Below are 22,427 nucleotides of genomic sequence, written 5' to 3'. Positions count from 1 at the left end.
TCCATCTCTGAAAAATAGAAATAACAATGCCATGCTCAAGGAGTATTTTTGAGAATAATGTGCATGAAAGTCCTTAAGGATAGTATGTTTTCTTTGTTCTTTTAAACCTTTTATTATGATTCTTCTGGGAGCCACCATACTGCTGAAACTATTACAATCTGCTTCACAAAAGTGGTACATTGGAAGAAAAACATAAAAGGAGAACTTCAACTCATGACCATACAGTTTTATCAGAAGTGATTTCTTCACTGATAACTGTCATCATGAAACACATCATGGCGTGTTAAGTGCCAAAAAGATCTTTAAGATTGGCTCTGGTCTAAAGAGATGGTATTTATGACTAAGCCCATTTTTTCCTACTATCAGCACAGATATACTAACGCCATCATTCCTGCTGTTTCCTACTAGGTTTAAGTCGTAGAACTAAAGAACTGGTCTGTACCAAGGTATTCAACCCCAATGTATTTCTTTTTCTTATTTGTGAGATGATGTCTAACATTAAAAATGTGACATTGTACACGCTGGATACAAAATGAATGGATATGCTTCTTCCTTAAAATGTGTATTCCCTAGGAAGTCTGGCATCATCTTGTGTCAGGCAGGGGAAGCTGTACCCTGGAGAAGTGGAAGTGGAAGTAGCTGTAAAGGATAAGGACAGGCAGCCCCAGCAGAAGGGAGGGCATCTTATTCTAGACATGGATGACTGAGGGCCTTTCAGCCTTTCAAGGAAGCAAATGAGTCTCTTTTTCTCTCAGACGTCCTAGTCCTCATTGTGGTAGCAGTAAATAATGCTACTTACAACGTGGGCCAAAAAGTGTATTAAAGTATATAGGGGTGTCTCTGAAGCCAGAACAAGTTGAATCTGTGGCTCTCTTTTTCTGTCTTTTGGTAATAAAGTAACCAGAGACCAGATGATAAATAATGATGGAGATAGGCCGGTGTCTCTGTGGAGGTGTCTAACTTGAACACATTACTGCACTTCCTCTGCTTCCTGGTTGGTAGTTAGCTCTGTATGTTGCATTTCTGTAGATTTCCTGTCCCCTGTGCTCTGATGGGCTTAGGAGACTGTAAATTCACTTTATGGCAAATGGTCTCTTAAACATGCTGAAAAACAGGCTGCTCACTTGCCCCCAGGAAAATGCAGGTCAGATCCTCTCTCCCAGGGTGGTGTAGACTTTATGTGTTCTTCCCAGAGGCTCTTGCCCGGTAGGCAGTGGGAGAGCTGCTGTGGTAATCGGGGAGTGTTTGGTTTTGCCCGAAGAGGGAAACACTCATTTTAGAAAATGGCTGTGTCTGGAGATGATTATAAATGCAATGCTGACCCAAATTAAAAAATAAAAAGTAAGAGTTAATTATGAAATGAGAGGGAACACATGTATACCTGTGGCGGATTCATTTTGATATTTGGCAAAACTAATACAATTATGTAAAGTTTAAAAATAAAATAAAATTTAAAAAAAAAAAAAAAAAGAAATGAGTGTCTCAGGGAGACAGCTTTTCCAGTGGAATAGAACTTTAAAAGATAAAATAATTTTTAAAGATAAATTTTTTTCATTAAAAAATTTTTTAACTGATGTATAGTTGATAATACAATATTATGTAAGTTACAAGTATACAATATAGTAGTTCACAATTTTAAAGATTATTCTCCATTTATTGTTATTATAAATTATTGGCTATATTCCCAATGTTGTACAATATATCCTTAGAGCTTATTTTTTACATAAGTTTGTACCTCTTACTCCCTAACCCCTGTATTGCTAGTCATTTTTTCACTTTTTAATCTTATGTAAAGAAAAGTGAAAAGTGTTAGTTATTCAGTCATATCTGACTCTTTGTGATCCCATGGACCGTAGCCCGCCAGGCTCCTCTGTCCATGGGATTCTCCAGGCAAGAATACTGGAGTGGGTAGCCATTCCTTTCTCCAGGAGATCTTCCCAACCCAGGGATTGAACCTGGGTCTCCCACATTGCAGGCAGATTCTTTACCATCTGAGCCACCAGGGAAGACCCATGTAAAATTTTCACAAAAATGCCAAGAAGTTAAAAATAAAAAGATGGGTATATAATATAAATACATATATAGTAATATATAATAAAATATATAATAAAATTAGTATGCATTATAGTATATCATTAATATACTATAATATAATTAATAAATATTATAGTAATATATAATAATAATATATAAAGTCCACTACTGAGATAACCTCTAAACATACTTCTACTCATTTGTATACAGCATACACATACATGACACACATTTAAAAACAAGATACAATCAGAGCATATATACTGTTTATGACCTGCTTTTTGTTTACCAAATATCACTAATCATGAACATCTTTCAGTGCCATGAAATATTGCTTTACAGTGTCATCAGTAATTCAGCCCTTCCTCCTCTAGTACAGATAGCATTGTCTACTGGCAAATTGAACTGTAAACTAGGAGATAGGAAAGTAAGTGAGGAGCTCATGTCACTTTCTTTAATTAAAAAAAAGTTCAGAACAAGAGACAGACACTGTAAGGATCCCTTGGTGCCACCTCGTTTTTGTACTTGTCTTGGGGCATCCCTCCCTGGTCTCCCAACTCCCCACCATGTGCTGGTCAGCTGAGGGGCCTTGGTTGAGAGGAAATTGGCAGAAGATTCTCTATAATAAAGTTGTCTGCTCCATGGTTTAATCTCTTATATAAGGCCATCTCCCACTCTGTCCCTTTCTTCCTTTTTACTCAATTCATGCTCTCTAATAATAATATTTTAAGGTTTTATTGTATCCTGCCATTGAATCAGCATGTGCTAACAAAGATATACCCATGATGAGTAGGAGTATTACTTTATTAAAGATGCTTAAATATACTATACCTTTTGGATTGGTCTTTACCTTGGGAAATGGATAAAATGTTCATAAAGCATACTTTGTCTAAAAAAAGAACTGCAGTAAATAATGTAAAGTACTATTGAAATAATTTGTAGTTCCTAAATGGAGTAAAAGTATTGATAGTTTTCACTGTTGCTTTCAACAGAATCGAGTCTTTCAGGTCACAACAGCTGTAAATCATAAAGTATGTATTTGTGAATGACAAACATTACTGCTGATAAGGACTTGGTCATCCCCTTCTCTGTGGCTTCAGGACCAAAAACTACTTTGGGCTCATCTCTTTCCACCACCATAGTCCACTTCACAAGCCCCTCTCCACGAGGCTATTGCCATAGCCTGCTGTCTACATGGTTATTTCTGTATATACATACTGTAGTTTATTCTGTGCTCAGCAACCAAAGTGAGCTTCTGAAATCTCCATATCACCTCCCTACCGTACTTATACTTGTCAATGACTTATAGTAAAATCCAGACTCCTTGCTGAGGACTGACTACCAGGTAGGTGGCCTGGTCTGGCCTACTACCCCAACCTCCACTCATACGCTCTCCCCTCACCTGCTGCAGCCACCAGCCTCCTCCTTGTTCCTCAAATTGACCAAACTTAACTCTGCCTCAAGACTCTAGAACTTGCTGCCCCATCTCTTTTCTGCTGGTTCTGCATGTGACTGGCTTTGTCATCCCTAAGGACTCAGCTCAGTGCTCAGAAAGGCCCTCCAGGCTCTGCTCCCAGTGTACCTATCATTCTGTTATACCTTATTTACTGTCTAGGACTTACTTACGTTCTGTCATTGTATACCTACTGACTATCTCCCCTCTCTAGGATCTAACCCTGTGAGAACAAGGAGCTTATTTGAATTGAATGTGGCTTTGCCTGTCATGCTAAGCCATAGCACATAATATTTTTGGTAAGCTCTTAAGTTTAACATATGACTCTGGACCATTCCAGACAAGATATGCCAAAATCACTTTTGTGTCTTTATACCTTCATCTAAACAATTGGGATAAGCACTAGTAATTACATTACAAAGTCATTTTGGAGATGAAGTGAGATGTTTTGTTGTTGTTCAGTTGCTAAGTCATGTCCGACTCTCTTCCACCCCATGGACTGCAGCATGCCAGGCTTCCCTGTCCTTCACTATCTCCCAGAGTTTGCTCAAATTCATGTCCATTAAGTCGGTGATGCTGTTAACCATCTCATCCTCTGCTGCTCTCTCCTCTTTCTGCCTTCAATCTTTTCCCAACATCAGGGTCTTTTCTGATGACTCAGCTTTTTGCATCACGTGGCCAAAGTGTTGGAGGTTCAGCTTCAGCATCAGTCCCTCCAATAAGTATTCAGGGTTGATTTTCTTTAGAATTGACTGATTTGATCTCCTTGCAGTCCAAGGGACTCTCAAGAGTCTTCTCCAGTACCACAGTTCCAAAGCATCAATTCTTTGGCACTCAGCCTTCTTTATGGTCCAGCTCTCACATCCATACATGACTACTGGAAAAACCATAGCTTTGACTATATGAACCTTTGTTGGTGAAGTGATGTCTTTGCTTTTTTTTTTTTTTTTTGTATTTTTTAAAATTTTAATTGGAGGCTAATTACTTTACAATATTAAATATGTAAATATTAAATATTAAATATGGTGGGTTTTGCCATACATTCACATGAATCAGCCATGGGTGTATATGTGTTCCCCATCTTGACCCTCCCTCCCACCTCCCTCCCCATCCCATCCTTCAGGGTCATCCCAGTACACCAGCCCTGAGCACCCTGCCTCATGCATCGAACCTGAACTGGCGATCTATTTCACATATGCTAATATACGTGTTTCAATGCTATTCTCTCAAATCATCCCACCCTCATCTTCTCCCACAGAGTCCAACAGTCTGTTCTTTACATCTGTGTCTCTTTTGCTGTCTCGCATGTAGGGTCATCATTACCATCTTTCTAAATTCCATATATATGCATTAATATACTGTATTGGTGTTTTTCTTTCTGACTTACTTTGCTCTGTATAATAGGCGTCTTTGCTTTTTAATGTGCTACCTAGGTTTGCCATCACCTACAATGGGCAAAGTGCTTAAAATGATGCCTAACACATCATTCAGTTAATTCAGCTGTTTTGACTGTTGTCACTAATCCCTAGCCTTCAGAGCTCACCTGGCATTTTACAATTTTTAGATATTTAAGAAATGTGCTGTATCCAGCCAGGATATTTGTATTTTGTTTGAGTTCTCAATCTGGAACTACTCCTTACTGGGTTTTCTTCTGTTGGGTTTAAATTCTTACATTTGAAAAGTATGTACTCTTCATCTTTTCCCAGGGCTACCCACAGGTGAGACATGACCTGCTTACCAGGCATAGTTTGAAGAGTTTCTTCTGCTGATTATCCCCCATTCAGGAGGAACATTCTACTCTGTATTTATAGATCCAGTTCATTTTAACCCAGGCAACCTAATAAGACTTTAGAATAAGATATTAGTTAGTAATCTAATTCCTTTAATAAGCCTTTAGATACTAGTTACCTTGTGGGAGATATAAGTTGATCTCTTGTCAACATGGACTTTAAAACCTAGAGAAGGGACTAACAGATATTTCAATCAACAGATAACCAACATCATTGCCAAATGGTGTATCACACACAGGTAGTGGGTGTAGTAAGTGCCATAGAATTCCTTTCCGTTGTTTCACATTTACTGAACACCTGGTAAGAGTCAGAGTTGTGCTGTGCCACCAGGATTGCACAAATACTTGTGAACTAGTCTTAGTGAGGATTCCTGCCCTAAATCCCATGGTCTAAGAAAATATTAGTGGCGATAAAAGAGAAATTGTGAATATTTATAAAAGTCATGACAAAAGTTATAGCTTTATTTGTGTTAATAAATTTAGGCTAACAAAGCAATCACTGAATCACTTCAGTTGAATTGGTCACTCTGTGTGACTGGTAACTGTGTATTTCTCATGCCAGTTATAAGCTCTAAATTCATCACCTTCATCCTTCTCCATTTCCTCTATTGCCTGTTGTGTTTAACAGCGCCTGTGCCACCTCATGCTCCACACGCACTCACTAGCTGCCTTTAATGCATGGAATGGATGGAAAAGGTCTCTGCATTCACGTCCATTCTGGGCTCCTGTCACTCAAGCACTTTAGTTCTCAAGTTTCCTGCAGTGCTTCCTCTCGCTTCCAGGCAGTCTGCTGGGAACGTCCTTCTCTTTGTTGTTAAACCAGAAAAACCCTACAACACCTACAAATCCTTCAAGGCTTGGCACAAATAGTGTCCTCTCTAAAGCCTTTCTTGACTCCACAGAGCAGACTCGTAACTCGTTGTATGCAGGGTCACTAATGGCCCATAGGAGTCTTTTTGGAGTAGACAAAGGTTTCTTACAGTTTTCTGGAGAAAAGCAGCCCTGAGCTAGGGATTATGAGTTGCTGAGCAGAGTCAAAGGTAGGCTGCATTTCAGACCCCTAGTATAGAGCGCAGACTGCGTAACCTTTGGCAGGTCCCATTTGCCTGCACATTTTGTTGTCAGAGTATAAACATCTCGTAGGCAGAGACCAGATTATTCATTCTCATATACTAAGGGACAGCTCAATGTCTGGCATGCAGTATGACCTCAGAACTTGTTTGTTCAATGAATTAAGGAATAAATGAAATGTAAGTTGAAAAATTAATTTTTATTCATCAGGGCACTTTGTATAGGAATGCCAAGCTTTCAAATATGGGGCCTTCAAAGGGGTACATAATCAAAGAGAGTCTGCAGATGCGGGGGCCCTGGAGAGCCTAAGAAGAGAGCCCCTCTTTGCCCACCTCACAGCCCAGCTCCTGGCCGACTCTGGCCATTCATCCTGGCTGCCCTGCCAGCAAGACTGCCTGAACACCTGATTCCCTTGTGGGAAAGCCAGGCTCAGATGGGGAGAATTTGAGCTTGACAAGTAAACTTGGTCAGGAATGCTCCTATTTCCAAAGAAATCATGACATTAAAGTGTGATATTCTAATATACTTTAGGGATTTTCCAGGATGCTTTTAAGTATTTGTTTTTGATTTATTAATTACTCGATGAAAAGGTTGAAAGAGGAGTAGGGAAACAAATCAGAAGGATTAGGCACCACTGCCAATTGAAAAGAGGGTACTGATAAAACACACTCTAAATGATAATGCAAATAAAAAGGATTTATTAGATTTATATACATTTTATTTCTAGGGCTATATCTACTAGATAAAATGAAGCCCATGGTTTTCTCATTCTCTCTTTAGAATCTTGATTCTAATTTCTTCTTTGCCTCATATTTTGAGTCCTTATAAGCTTCCAAAAGTCACTTCTTGGAGAATCAATTTATAAATGCATACACATACAGAAACACATTAATCAATCAATCTATGAAACCAGATATAATTGTGATTCTTTGGGCTCACTGGATTTGGATAATCGACTTGTCTATATCTATAGGAAAGAAAAGAGGGTTAAGCATATGACCTCCTGGTTAACATTTAAAGAATCCAGAAAGCACCAAGAGATCTATTAAGTCAGACCAGATGTCTGGAGGGCTTTTAAATCTTCTTTATATTAATGCCAGCATGATTTCCCAAAGACTAGTTCAGACCTGCCCTCCTTGAGTGGTTCTGGCTGCATAGAGTAAAATGAGGTAAACTCATTATAGCCTTAGTGTGGCTGGCTTTGAAAGATTTGAAAAATGTTCTTTTATTGAGACTGAATAACTGGATGTGCTTTTGCTGCCAATATCAACATAGTCCAAGGGCCCTTCTGTTATTTTCTGCTAGAGTTTTCTTAGGACATGGAATGGGGTGGGAGAGGGGGGTGTGAGAAGCCTCAGAGGATTGTGTTTTGTTTTGCCTTTTTTTTTCCCCTGTTCTTGGCTCACACAGCAAGTTGATGGTAAATATTGGGCAATTTATTTAACCACACGATTCCTCAATTTCCTTATTAGCAATGCTGTCTTGTTTATAAGGAGTTTTGAAATTTTTGCAAGCACACAAAACTCTGCTAAGAATAGCCAATATAGATATCTTATTTCTAATGTAATTGATGTCTCTCCAATAGTAGAGCCTACCTGCGTCAGACTCATTTAGAGTGATAGTTAAAAAGCAGATCCCTAGGCCCACCCCAGACCTTCTAAAGTAGAATTTCAGGGGGTGCACCTAAAATCTCCATTGTAAACAAGTTTCTTGGATGATTCTGATTAATTCCCCGTATATCTCTCTGACTATCTCTGCTTTGTGGTGAGCCTGAGATAGAACTTGTTGGTTAGAGGACCTGAAAAATCCCCTGGTATCTCCCAGACTTTTCTAAACTGACCAAATCTGGACCATTTTCCCTGAAGCTCCTGTATGTTTTGATTGAGTCATTCATTTAAAAAATATTTGAAGCTTTATTTTTCTAATTTCTGTCCTCAAAATGTGTGTAATCTGGTAAGGTGTTGAGGACTAGCAATTTAAAATCATGAAGTAGGATGAAATGAACACTCAGGCTTCCAAAACTGAAAAAACCAAAGCATTAGTTTCCCTGCTTTCAGTTTAATGTTGGACTTCCCCTAGGAACCCAAGATTGTGGTCTATTCTTGATTTGACTTTGGGGGAACCATTTAATCTTTCTACAGTTTCCCCCTCAACAATACATACTTTCTCCATCCTCATGAAACATTTTCCATAGGGGCTGTTTATGTTATTCAGAAGGAAAGTTCTGTTATGATAACTATATATTGTGCAACCAGGTGCAATTCAGGAATCCATGATAGCTTTAGGTTGAGGATCAATGATGGTGATTATGTCTTGTGACTGAAGAGGATCAAAAAAGTTGTCCAGTCCTTCCTTTTGTATTGAGAACTGAATTAAAAATATGAGTATCCAGGCTTATGGATTTACTGGAAAAGTTACTGAACAGCAGAGACATTCAGAGTTCCTGTTTTTTTGCTCAGAAACCTGGGAGGATGAAAGGACTGCTGCTGACTCCCAGCTTCCACCACTGCCCTTGATAGGGGTGATGCTACTATATTACACTTATTACCCTTAACTACCTCTTCTTAGGCTACACTACTACATTGAGACCTGTAGCAGTTTTCCAAAGCTGCATAACAAATTACCACCAATTTAGCAGCTTAAAACAACATGGTTACTATGTCACTGTTTCTGTAATCAGGAGTCCGAGCACAATTGAGCCAGGTCTTCTGCTCAGCATCTGAAAGCTGAAATCAAAATGTCGGCTGGATTGCGTTCTCATCTGGAAGCTCAACTAGGGAAGGACCTGCTTCCAAACTCCCTTTTAGGTTGTTGATAGAATTTATTCCTTAAATCTACACAATTCATGGCAGTCTACCTCTTCAAATCTAGCAACAGTGAGACTCTGATTTCTAGATGCTCCTTTTAAAAGTCTCACCTAATTAGGTCAGGCCCAAGTTCAGGATCATCACCTTTTTAATTAACTTAAAATAAACTGATGTGAGACTTAGTTACATCTTCAATATATCCTCACCCTTGCCATATTCTATTGGTTACAAATACAGGTCCCCTGTCATACTTAAAAGATAGGGATTATACAAAGGCATGGGTCATGGCAGATCATCTTAGAATTCTTCATACCACAAGACCACAATGAATTAAAATTCATCATTCAATCCAAGTATGCAAAAGAAGTTAATTGGAGGATTCAGACATTCAGTTCAGTTCAGTCGCTCAGTAGTGTCCGACTCTGTGACCCCATGAATTGCAGCATGCCAGGCCTCCTTGTCCATCACCAACTCCTGGAGTTCACTCAAACTCATGTCCATCGAGTCGGTGATGCCATCCAGCCATCTCATCCTCTGTCATCCCCTTCTCCTCCTGCCCCCAATCCCTCCCAGCATCAGAGTCTTTTCCAATGAGTCAACTCTTCACATCAGGTGGCCAAAGTACTGGAGTTTCAGCTTTAGCATCATTCCTTCCAAAGAACACCCAGGACTGATCTCCTTTAGGATGGACTGGTTGGATCTCCTTGCAATCCAAGGGACTCTCTGGAGTCTTCTCCAACACCACAGTTCAAAAGCATCAATTCTTCAGCACTCAGCTTTCTTCACAGTCCAAATCTCACATCCATACATGACTACTGGAAAAACCATAGCCTTGACTAGATGGACCTTTGTTGGCAAAGTAATATCTCTGCTTTTCAATATGCTATCTAGGTTGGTCATAACTTTCTTTCCAAGGGGTAAGTGTCTTTTAATTTCATGGCTGCAGTCACCATCTGCAGTGATTTTGGAGCCCAAAAAAATAAAGTCTGACACTGTTTCCACTGTTTCCCCATCTATTTCCCATGAAGTGATGGGACCAGATGCCATGATCTTAGTTTTCTGAATGTTGAGCTTTAAGCCAACTTTTTTACTCTCCTCTTTCACTTTCATCAAGAGGCTTTTTAGTTCCTCTTCACTTTCTGCCATAAGGGTGGTGTCATCTGCATATCTGAGGTGATTGATATTTCTCCTGGCAATCTTCATTCCAGCTTGTGCTTCTTCCAGCCCAGCATGATGTACTCTGCGTATAAGTTAAATAAGCAGGGTGACAATATACAGCCTTGACGGACTCCTTTTCCTATTTGGAACCAGTCTGTTGTTCCATGTCCAGTTCTAACTGTTTCTTCCTGACCTGCATATAGGTTTCTCAAGAGGCAGGTCAGGTGGTCTGGTATTCCCATCTCGGTCAGAATTTTCCACAGTTTATTGTGATCCACACAGTCAAAGGCTTTGGCATAGTCTATAAAGCAGAAATAGATGTTTTTCTGGAACTCTCTTGCTTTTTCCATGATCCAGCGGATGTTGGCAATTTAGTGAGAGATAATACAAGAGTAAATCTCTTTATTTTGAAGTATTTCTTACAAGTCAATAAGAAATCCTAAAACTTTGGATGATAAATTTATTTCACACTCATAAGAATGACTGTTATTAAAAAAAATAACAAGTATTGGAGAGGATATAGAAAAATTGGAACCCATATTCATAAAAATACTTTTTTACAATAGTCAAAATGTAAAAACAACCCGTGTCAATCAATGGATGAATGGATTAACAAAACATAATATATACAAACAATGGAATATTATTCAGCTGGGAAAAAAGGAAATTGCAACCTATGCTACAACATGGACCTGGAAAATGCTAAGGGAAATAAGCTAATCACAAGGGATGAATATGGTATGATTCCACTTATATGAGGTACTTAGAGTAGTCAAATTCATAGAGACAGGAAATAGATTGATGGTTGCAGGGGTGGAAGAAAATAGGAGTTAGTATTCAATGGGTACAGATTTTCAGTTTGGAAAGAGAAAAAATTTCTAGAGATGGATAATGGTGATGGTTGCAGAACAATGTGAATGTACTTAATGCTACAGAATTGTGTCCTTGATAATGGTTATCAATGTGATGTGATTTATATTTATCAAAATAAAAATTTTTGAAGAAAAAATAAATGGGCCAAGTAGATGAACATGTAGATCACAAAACGGGAAATGTTACAAATAAGCTGACTTGGGGAAAGAGTCTCAGCCTTGTTGGTAGCCAGTGAAGTGAAAGTGTTTAAATTTCATCTAAAAGAAGTACCGTCTTTAGTCTAATGGGATAATGAATGTATGGGTCTCACGCACAAAGCCTGGATGATAATTATATTCAAAATATACTTCATTTCTCTGCTTCTTCCTCCCCTTTCCCTGTAACAGATTTAAAGTTTTCAGTTAGTATTTTTATACCAGTGTTTTACACAAGATAGATATTTAAACCATTTCTGAGACTTTCAGTATGCTAGTTCAGTTTCTTTAAAAAAGTAAAATATTCTTCTTGAGACCCAAGTTAAGGCTCAGATGTAAGGAGGTATAATATGTACTATGTCAAATGCAATTTTGAAATAGTTTATGAAAATGTATTTGATTGCAAAGATTGATTAAATGATTTTCCCCCAATATATTCTAGAGTTTGTAATATTAAGAACTTGTAAACTCTGAGCCAGTTCTATTTCTGTGTCCTAATATTGGTGCAGACAGTCCCAGACTCAGGAAGGTTTGACTTAGAATTTTTTGACTTTACAGTGGTTTGAAAATGATATGAGACTTTCCTGGTGGCTCAGTGGTGAAGAACCTGCCTGCCAATGCAGGAGACGTGGGCTCAATCCCTGGGTCAGGAAGATTTCCTGGAGAGCTACAGTTGATAGGGTCACAAATAGTTGGACATGACTGAGCACACACACACAAAAGTGATACACTTTCAGTAGAAATCATATTTTTAGTTTTGAGTCATGATCTTTTCCTAGGCTAACAATATTCAGTGTTATACTTTTTCATGATGCTGGACAGCATCATTGAGCCTGAGCTCCTAGTCAGCCATGTGATCACCAGGGTTAAAAAAAAAAAAAAAACGGTACACATACCACCATTCCATACCCATACAAACATTCTGAAACTCAATAAATTACATGAGATATTCAACTCTTTATTATAGAAGAGGCTTTGTGTTAGATGATGTTGCCCAACTGTAGGCCAGTGTAAGTGTTCTGAGATGTACAAGGTAGTCTAGGCCAAGCTGTGATGTTCAGTTAGTTAGGTGTATCACATGCTTTTTTGACTTATGATATTTTCAGTTTACAAGGGTGTAACCTCATTGTAAGCTGAGGAAGACCTGGTTTTTCTAATATGACAGAGCCCTTCGTGTTAACGTTTTTAATAAGCTATGTGGCCACACACCTGCTTTATTTATTATCTCTTTGTTATCTCAGTTTCCACGAGTCATGATTATCCTTTGGCAATTTAATGAAGACAATTAGAGTAAATGTTTTTGATGGTAATGAAATGTAGCTAAAAATGCAAGTCTTATTAATTGGTCAAACACTGTAAGCCAGGCATTGTATTAAGTGTGTTTCTGTGATTTCATTTAATTCTCATATCCTCTGAGACAAATAATGGTGTTTCTATGATTTCATTTAATCCTCATATCCTTCTGAAACAAATAATATGATTCTCATTTTATAGATGAGAAATTGAGTGGAAGGTTTTTAATAATTCACTGCAAATCACACAGCTGTTTGGTAATGCTGAAATTCAAACAAGTTTCTCCAACTGCAAACCTCTAATCTTCCCACAACACTACACTGTAGCTAGGAGTATAACTATATTTATCTCATAAATATTAAAGTTATTTATAAGAATAAAAGGTTAAAACCATGTGATTTTGTAAAAACAGCCTGTTAATGATCACAGCTCCTAAAATTCCATATTAATTCAGGAGCAGTTTTTAAAAGCAAAGTTGTTTAGCTCCTGCAAACAAACTGTTGTACATTCCAAATAAAATGCTTCCTATTTCATGTCAAAAGTGCAGATTTGCTTCCTGATAAGATGTGCTATTTGGAGGCTGTCTATTTTTTTATTGTGATTCAGGTGCAAATAACAGGAAAGCATATTTTTTCCTATCTTGGCCAAAGGGGAGGTATTTCTAAAAAAGAATGTAACATAATGATTTAAATGGCCATTATTTTGCATCATGAATTAGGAGAAATCAGATTATAGCACAGGAGTCAAAGAAGTAACAATGGTCTACTGACTATGACAGGAAAGTCCAGCCAGGGAATTTCCCAAAACTCTAAGCCATGAGGTCTTCAGAGACACTCAGTGCTCTTCCTTGACCAACAAAATGAAAAAATGCAAAACCATTGACTTTTTAAGAAACATTCAGGCAAATGCCAACTCTGAAAACAAATTACTTTGCAAGAGCTTACCTTCATGACTTTTAGGGGAAAAAAAAAAAAAAAAAACAACCTAACATCAAAAGAGAAATAAAAATACAAACTTGTCTTTGTAATTCTAGACAACTAAACAAATAGCAATATATATGTCATATGGATTTTAAATGATTGTGAAAATGTAAAGAAAAATTTTTTAAAGATATTATTTCCCTTAAAAGAATTCAGTTCTGAATTGTTCAAGTCAAAACATTTTCAAAGTGTTTCCAAAAGGAGTGTGAAAATTGGCAACAAACCAATTTGAATATGAAAGACAAGCATGCACAGACACCAGAAGAAAGGATCTCATTTCACTCAAAGCATTCTGAACTCTGTACTGCTTCTTCTGTTTGCAGAGCTCACACTTGTTTTAACCGTCTGGATCTCCCTCCATACCCATCCTTCTCCATGCTTTATGAAAAACTCTTGACAGCAGTTGAAGAGACCAGTACCTTTGGACTTGAGTGACCTGGAGGCAAAATGTCCAGCTCTGTGTAGACAGGCAATTCCAGAAGCTGCCTTCCTGAAGAATGGCTGAACGTTGGAAGTTTCAGGAGTCGCTTCCATTAGAGTAAAGCTGAATGCTGTTATTTTCCAGGAACGGATGCTCTGTCACATTTGGGTACTGGCTAGTGATGATGATCCTCTTGGAAGGATTTGGGTGAGCTTGATGCCCAGGGAACCACCCAACAGTCTTTCAATCAACAGTTCTTGACTGCCAAACTTTTTTCCATTTGTTATGTTCCAAGACAAAGATGAACCTGTACACGATCAGCTCCATGGTAACTTTTAGAGACTCAGGAGAATCATGAAACTTACCTTTGAACATGGTTCAAGCCAAACTGACAGCACTTGGCCCAATCTCCAAATTAGTGCAAGTTAAACAGTATAATAAAAACAAATATATTTCCTGAAAATACATTCATTTAAGCCCTCAGTTGTAACAGGATATTCATTTTCTTGCTTATGAGTACCTGCATGGTGTGTACCATAGGCTTCAGCTTTCATGGGACACAAGTGGAAAATGAAACCAAGTCAATATGAGGTAACCTTTAAGATTTGCAATAAGGTGGTCTGTGACAATGTATATGCAAAGTGATATGTGTGTAATTATGGCTGAAGACAAACTGTTAAACAATGAATTACTAATGACAGATTTTATGCTTTATAATGCATGAAAACAATTTTAAAATAATTAGCAATTAATCACAGCGTATCAGGAAAAAAGTACACAGTGAGTTCTGTTTATTTTTTATAGTTTCATTATATTTATGTTCTCTAAGATGTAGATAAGAATCTACCTATCATACTATATGTACCATCTGTTCCATTTTCATGTACCATGCTTATTCGGGCATCATGCTTGTATGTATCCTTTTAAGCACTCTCAAGGGAACAAAAGGGCCTTTTATTTTTATAAAGGTACAAAAAATTCCCCAAAATATTTTGCACTGAATGTACCAAAGTTGAAGGGACATTATAATATGACTAACAACAACTCCATCACTTGACAAGTATAATAGAAAATAGCTTCTAAATCAAACTTTCTTCACAGTGCCATGTCTACCACTACAAGGACTGTGCATCTAAGTAATAATTTTTTAAGACTCACTATATGTGATAGTATGATATGCATTTATTTAAAATGCATTAGACTCTTCCATCCATCAAATACTTTACAGGATGGCATTTAATACAGATATTTCGTATTTCCCCCACTGCTTTTTATTTGTACAGCATCATTAAACACTAAGCTCAGTTAGGGAGCCATCAGCAACACCCAAGAGATCAGCTCTCTTTAGTAATAAGAATTCCATTTTCCCTCATCAGTGAAGACATCACAAATTGAAAGTCTCAGTACTATATTTCTAAGCCTGCATTTTCACTGATGCATAATTTTCTTATCAATATTAAGAAACAGTTTTTCTATAATATCTCAGAAACTGCATGACATCACTAGCATTGTCTCTGCTTAGTTTATCAGAGGGTGTTTTTCATTTTTATTACTTTGGGGTTACTCACCATCATGGTTTATTTCTTGACTTATGGCCACAACTAACCAGATGTTCGATATGATGAAGTTAAATTGAGGGTAATAAAAGCATTGGATTAAACATTTGGTTTGCCAGCCTATGGTATCACAGGCATTGCCCAAAACATTTATAGTAGCCATGGAATTCCTGTTATAGGGTGTTAGCAATCTTACGTTTTATAGAGGTCAAATGCATGATTTTCATAGATGGTTGATGATGGTAAGAACTGATTACTCTGTTGGTTAAACTACATTTACTATGGGGACCTTCAAGAGGAATACTACTCACTGTATTCCTACACTAAAGGCAGGTACTGCAGTGTGGAGAAACATTCTGGGAACAAAGGTTACAACAATCTGGAAGTAAGGAAAGATTTATCTGTGTATTGTATTGGAAAGAAAGGAAAGAAAAAAATCTTAACTGGAAATGTTAGTTTGTACTTACTTATCATGAATATAAGTATATATTTAATTTTACAAACTATTTTTACTTGTTTGTATTTTTTTCATTATAAGGGAAAATAGTATAACATACTTTTTTAAAAACACACTTTTGATGGTATATAAAATGTTTCAGAGCTGGCATTCCCTAAGCAGCTGATAGGTTTCAATAATACAGCATTTCTTTCAAAACTATTTTCATAGACCACGTTAGCTTGAATTTTGGTTTGTGACACTTTGTTGTCATATTCTGCATTATTAGGTAAGAGATTTGAAATAAAATATATCTCTTTAATTATTTCTTTCCAAATACCAGTATAATCATTAATTGCTACCATTCTCAGAATTGGAAATTATCCAAGATGTACCTATCACATCAGAATACCATGATAATGGATCTCTTATTTTTCATTTGTATACACAAAAGAATCTGATAATAACTATTTAAAACATTAAATAACATTTCCACAGAATAAATTCAACTTTAATATACTCTACAAATAGAAATATCCATAAATATTTTCTTCTGGACTATGAACCTAGATAATTTGGCTGTCTGGTCTTGTTTTCTTTAAAATGCTCATAAATGATACATATAGTATACCCTTTTATAAAAGACAGTCATGATACATCAAATATATGCAGACATCTCTTAGGTGAGAGAAGAGGCATTGGCATTCACTCTGTGCCAGCTGCTATGGTTGATGGTTGAGCTACAAGATTCAAAATCTGTCCTCAAGAAGCTTACAGTCTAGTGGAATACATACCAAGGTTCAGAAAATATTTTAAGTAAAATTTGATATGTTCTACAATCAAGAGAACAGCTTGCTCCATCTGGGAGTTCCAGTGACGACTTCATATGTGGGAGATACTGTGGCTAAAAAAAATCATATAAATGCTCTTTCTGTTGATACCTAATGGCATATAATAGTATGATGATACTGGTCAAGTGTGGAAGAAGGAAATGGAGTGGAGAAGGAAATGTAACCCACTCCAGTATTCTTTCCTGGGTTATCCCATGGACAGAGGAGCCTGGTATGCTACAGTCCATGAGGTCACAAAAGAGATACAGCTAAGCGTGCTCACATGCATGCACATGGAAGCCTGGAGTGCATTTACACACAGGGTTTAAAGTGTGAAGGTGGGGAACTGAACCATGATGGACCAACCCAAGGATCTTCAAGTTATCCCAAAATGACACAATGAAGTTCAATAGTTTCCCTGTTTCTTTTCATCTGCACTATGGTGTTATTAGGTTGGTGCAAAAGTAACTATGGTTTCGGACCCTGAATTTTAAGTCATTATAACTAGGCTCAGACACATCTTTATTAATCAAAATAGGAACCATCACAGTCAACACACTTTTGCCAATGAGAAATAAGTTTGTTTATTCCTGTAGCATAAAAATCCATGCTTCAAGATTTGATGAACTCTTGGAAAGCATTTTCCCTGCAAAAAAAAATTGTTGAGATGCTTAAAGAAGTAGTGGTCAGTTGGTGAGATATCAGATGAATGCAGCAGATGAGACAAAACCTCGTAGCCCAATTTGTTCAACTTTTGAGGCGTTGGTTGTATGACCTGCTGTTGGGTGTTATGGAGAAGAATTGGGCCTTTTCTGTTGACCAATGCTGGCTGCAGGCATTGCAGTTTTTGGTACATCTGATCCATTTGCTGATCATACTTCTTGAATGTAATGGTTTCACCAGGATTCAGAAAGTTGTAGTGGATCAGACCAGCATCAGACCACCAAACAGTGACCATGGCCCTTTATTTGGTGCAAGTTTGGCTTTAGTAAGTGCTTTGAAACTCCTTCTTGGTCCACCCACTGAGCTGGTCATTGCTGGTTGTATAAAATCCACTTTTTGTAGCATGTCACAATCTGGTCAAAAAATGATTCATTATTGCATAGAATAAGAGAAGATAACACTTGAAAATGATGGGTTTTTTTGATTGGTGGTCATGTCATGAGGCACCCACCTACTGAGCTTTTTCATCTTTCCAGTTTGCTTCAAATGCCAGACGATCATAGAATTTTTGACTTGGGCAACTTCTCATGTAGTTGTAAGAGGATCAGCTTCAATGATTCTCTCCATTGGTTGTCAACTTCCAATGGCCAGCCACTGCATTCCTTTTCTTCAAGGCTCTTGTCTCCTTTGCAGAACTTCTTGAACGACCACTGCACTGTATGTTCATTAACAGTTCCTGGGCTAAATGCATTGTTGATGTTGCGAGTTGTCTCCACTGTTTTACCACCCATTTTGAACTCAAATAAGAAAATTGCTTGAATTTACCTTTTGTGTAACATAATTTCCATAGCCTAAAATACATATAAAATAAACAGCAAGTAATAATTCCTTAGCAAAAAAACATAAAGCAAGAAATGCACATTAAAATGATGTATAACATAACCACATTTAAGAGTGTATTCCAGCATCAAATGGCAAAGTTCAGAAATGCAAAACCAAAGTTACATCTGCACCAACCTAATACCTTTGCTTTGCAGTGTTAAAAATCCCAATTCCTGAGCCCATCCACCTCTGGGGTCAAAATGTTTTCCTTGTGCAAAAAAAAAAAATGAATGGATCTTGGCCAAAGAAGTGTGGTTGCACTTTTCTAGCATCTGTTACTTTGTAATTAAGAAAAAGATCTGTAATAAATGAAGGAAAATTTTTTTCTCTTGTATAACAATCAAGTTTAAAAAACTTCATTCAAATGATTAACAGTAATGGTGGAATATGTTTAAACAGTGCTTTAGAGTTTCTCAGTGCTTTCGGGTGCTTAGTTTGTCTTGATCTTCACATACTCCGTGGAGTGGAAGGTATCAAGTCCTGTCTGCATCGAGGCTGATTTTCACAGGTGGCTTGTGAGATCAGTTTCAGTACTTCACAGCTACAGTTCCAGGTTTCATCTTGAGAAATGTGGACACTAATATGTATACCAGCCTATTCCAGTTTCACTGAAATTTGCAAGCTGCTTGTCTACCCAAACTCTCATTTTTTCAAACACTCTTAAAAACATGACACCTTCTGAAAAATCTTTGAAAAAATTAGCATATTCATAGAAAAAACTCCCAATATCCTTAATGTTTCCATTTTACTACATATTATGAGAAATTAAAAACAAAATGCAAAATTTGATGGCTTTTGGTGGATTTCTATATTATAGTAAGTTTAGTTTTCTCCAATATTATTTGGAAGCAAAATAATGAAACAGCACTTTAATCAGAAGCCTGATTTTACTTTTGAATTTTAAACAAGGATGGATCTAGAAAACCCTGATAGCTGAGTTCCAGCGATACGGGTGAAGGGACCACTGCAGGTTCTTCTCCTCTTTGTCTTCCTCACATTGATACAACTTTTTTTCCTCTTTCTGCACAAATTATGACTTGATCACTTCTAACTAAGGCAAGCATCTGATAATGAAGAGTCTGTCCAATCCAACCCAGTTTAGGAAACTCCCATTGAAGATGAAATGATGCTACACCATCATTACAAACTACTTATCACACTGCATAGTACAAATGCAAATAAAGACTGTGGCCTCACCCTCAACCTGAATCCGACTTTCAGGCCCTTTTGTGTTCTTACCTGCTTTCTCATTTAATTGATGAGTGAAAATACTCTAAATCTTAGACACAGACACCTTACTTCGATAAAATTGAGTTTAAATTAATGAGAATGTCACTTTCACTTAGGTTCTAATTTTGTGAAGCCGATATTGCCTTTCTAATTCGATTGTGTTTTCTGGCTAGATTTGCCTGTCTCACATGGAAGCAAAGGGATGTCAGAGACATCAAGCTTTCTAAACCGTGGCTTATGGCCAACCACTTGCTGCCCACTAGAAGGATGATAGAAACAAAAAAATCAGAAAAGATGGAACCAGTAGTGGTGACCCCAACCCCCCGCCCCCCCCTGCTTTCTCCCCCACCACTGCCAAGAATGTAATGCTAATGATGGACCAACAGTCAGGATTCAGGAGTGGTAACTGCATTCCAAGGAGCTGGCACCAAGGATATGCTGAACATGCGTGCCCTACCCATATCTGAACAGTCAACAGCACTGTTGCAGGGAGAAAGTTAAGGGTGAAAGGATCACCTTATGGCTTGCTGGCTGTGGGTAGAAACATATACTTTGGTTTCTGACTTAGAGAAAAAGAATTATGTGTTGCCCAATGAGAGCACCGCTAGGTAATCAACCTGGTGGATTCCCTTATCTTCAGTAAGGTGATAACATTTTTCTGTATTGCAAAACAGAATTTAGTCCAAAAGTATTAAAGCTAACCATAGCTTAATTAGGAGATCCAATGATTTAGCATTAAATTGTGTTGTGGATTACTTTTAACTTAATTGTTGTTCCTATAATTGAACTTTAGGAAAAAAGAGAGCACACGTTGCTTGACACCTTTCTTTTGCTTAATTTGTTTTTTAGCAGACATTCTTTGACATTACAGTCACTTCCAAAACATTTTTCATGGTTTCTAATGGTAACTTATGTGTTCCCTGGTCATGTATAAGCAAAAAGCCTAAGAATTGGGTTACTGAATTGCAAATAGAGACCTAATCTGTATTTCCAATTTTTCAAGAAATTAATCAAGTCTGAAATACATTGCTTAGATTTAATCTATAAGGTAGTTTATTTGGCTTTCACGATCAAGTTCAGCAGAATTGGAAGGCCCTCGTTGTATGGTTTCTGGGAAACATAGGAAAAGTAAACTTATACATGAAATTTTTATGTGGAGTGGCCTTGGGCAGGTGATATCTTTCTATCCAATTTTCTTTTAAGATATTACAACCCTGAGCAGTGTTGATAGGTATGGTGTATGATTCAGGCTGAATCAAATATTACTGATGCAGCTAAGGAATCAGTAAACTATTTCTGGTTACTATCACCTTCTATAAGAAAGGATGGATAATGTTCAAGAAATACCTTGGAAGGACTAACCAGGAAACACACAAAACTGAATGTTCTTTTAGGACCTTAATGCACTAAAAGATGGTATTACAACCTATTTTTCTTTATATGGTATCATAAGTAAAATTTGAGCCTGTTAATATGTTGGAAAGTGCATAATATCACATGTTTTTATAATAGGGATGCAGGCATTCCAAAGTAAATGAATAAAGACACATGCATCTCTCTTGCCTCTTACTGAAAGTATTAATCTAATTTTATAATAATGACTACTTTTTAATATTTAGGCTCTGTAAAAAGAGAAAAAGCCACATTTATGTCCAAGATTTCAGTGGAGCACAGGTGGTGTATTTTTTTAAGCCTTCAAATTTCTTTTCACAAATTCCACCCATTGTGTCTATTACACCATGTCACAATTAGTAGCTATGTTTCTATTTTTGTTGAGTTTATTTAAGCCTCATATTTATTCAATGTTACTTTTAATAGAGAACAATAATGGGAAGTATTTGCTATTGACATTGAGATTATACAGCTCTCATTTCACCTTATATTTAAATTTCATCTTTTTTTCTCCAAGCAAATAATGCAGACTGTTGACATCCTAGAAATGAATCATGGGTGATCTTAAATGGAGCCTGGGACTCTGAAATGTAGACTTGTTTGTTTTCTGGAAAGTCTGTATTCTTATCCTTACCTGAACCCCTGACTTTTGTGTTGTATTTTTTTATGATTCTGAAATGCTTTGAGGGAAAGATATTTTATGTGTACAATTTGTTTTATTTTCATACTGATCTCTATTTTTGTTTAAAACCATGTTGCATCATGAAATCACTTAATCCAAAATAAATCTTCTTTAAAAAAATAGATTATGATTTTTCTGTGATACATTTGGGGAGGAAAAAAACTCAAGAGGAAAGAGAGCAAAGTAGGGATAAAGGTCTCATGGGATTAGTATGCAGCTTTGTGGATACAGGAAGTTCTCTTTTCATGATATTTATAATTAGGAATCTTCGTTTATCCCTAAAAGATTATTTTACTATTTGGTAGTGCATAAATTAATGTTAAAGGAATGAATTAACACAAATCATAATCTCTTAACTCGCATGAGTTGAGACTGTTTGCTAAACCATCTTGGTTGAATGCTCATTTCATAACCACGTATGCACACTACCACCACCACTACCACCCACGTCAGTCTAATTGAGGGGTCACATATTCACAAGCCTACCGGGGCCAGACAAGTAAAACAATATTAAAACAAGCATCTGGCTGGGTCTATTTATTGAGTGCAACTGGCTGGGTGTAAGCAATAGAAAATGGTGGGTTTGCCTAAAGGAGGCATTGTAATACTTTGCTCCAGCAGATTCTACTCACATGAAATTAAGGTCAGTGTTGAAAGATTTAGGTCAGTGTTTATTTATCAGG

At 37.1% G+C, this 22,427-nt stretch overlaps 1 protein-coding gene across 3 annotated transcripts in view; it reads left to right on the top strand.

Annotated features, from left to right (window-relative positions):
* Nucleotides 1-21,866, top strand: part of HECW2 (HECT, C2 and WW domain containing E3 ubiquitin protein ligase 2) — a 449,303-nt gene extending 427,437 nt beyond the window's left edge. For all 3 annotated transcript variants that reach the window (XM_070769675.1, XM_070769668.1, XM_070769682.1), the window contains one exon: nt 13,976-21,866. In XM_070769675.1, coding sequence (XP_070625776.1) covers nt 13,976-14,087 — 112 coding nt within the window. In that variant the 3' untranslated portion in view covers nt 14,088-21,866. The remainder of the gene's footprint in view (nt 1-13,975) is intronic.
* The last annotated feature ends 561 nt before the right edge of the window (nt 21,867-22,427 follow it).

The sequence above is a fragment of the Bos indicus genome, chromosome 2, assembly GCF_029378745.1.
Source record: "Bos indicus isolate NIAB-ARS_2022 breed Sahiwal x Tharparkar chromosome 2, NIAB-ARS_B.indTharparkar_mat_pri_1.0, whole genome shotgun sequence".
In the NCBI taxonomy this organism is placed as follows: Eukaryota; Metazoa; Chordata; class Mammalia; order Artiodactyla; family Bovidae; genus Bos; species Bos indicus.
This window is presented reverse-complemented; position numbering and strand designations above follow the sequence as displayed.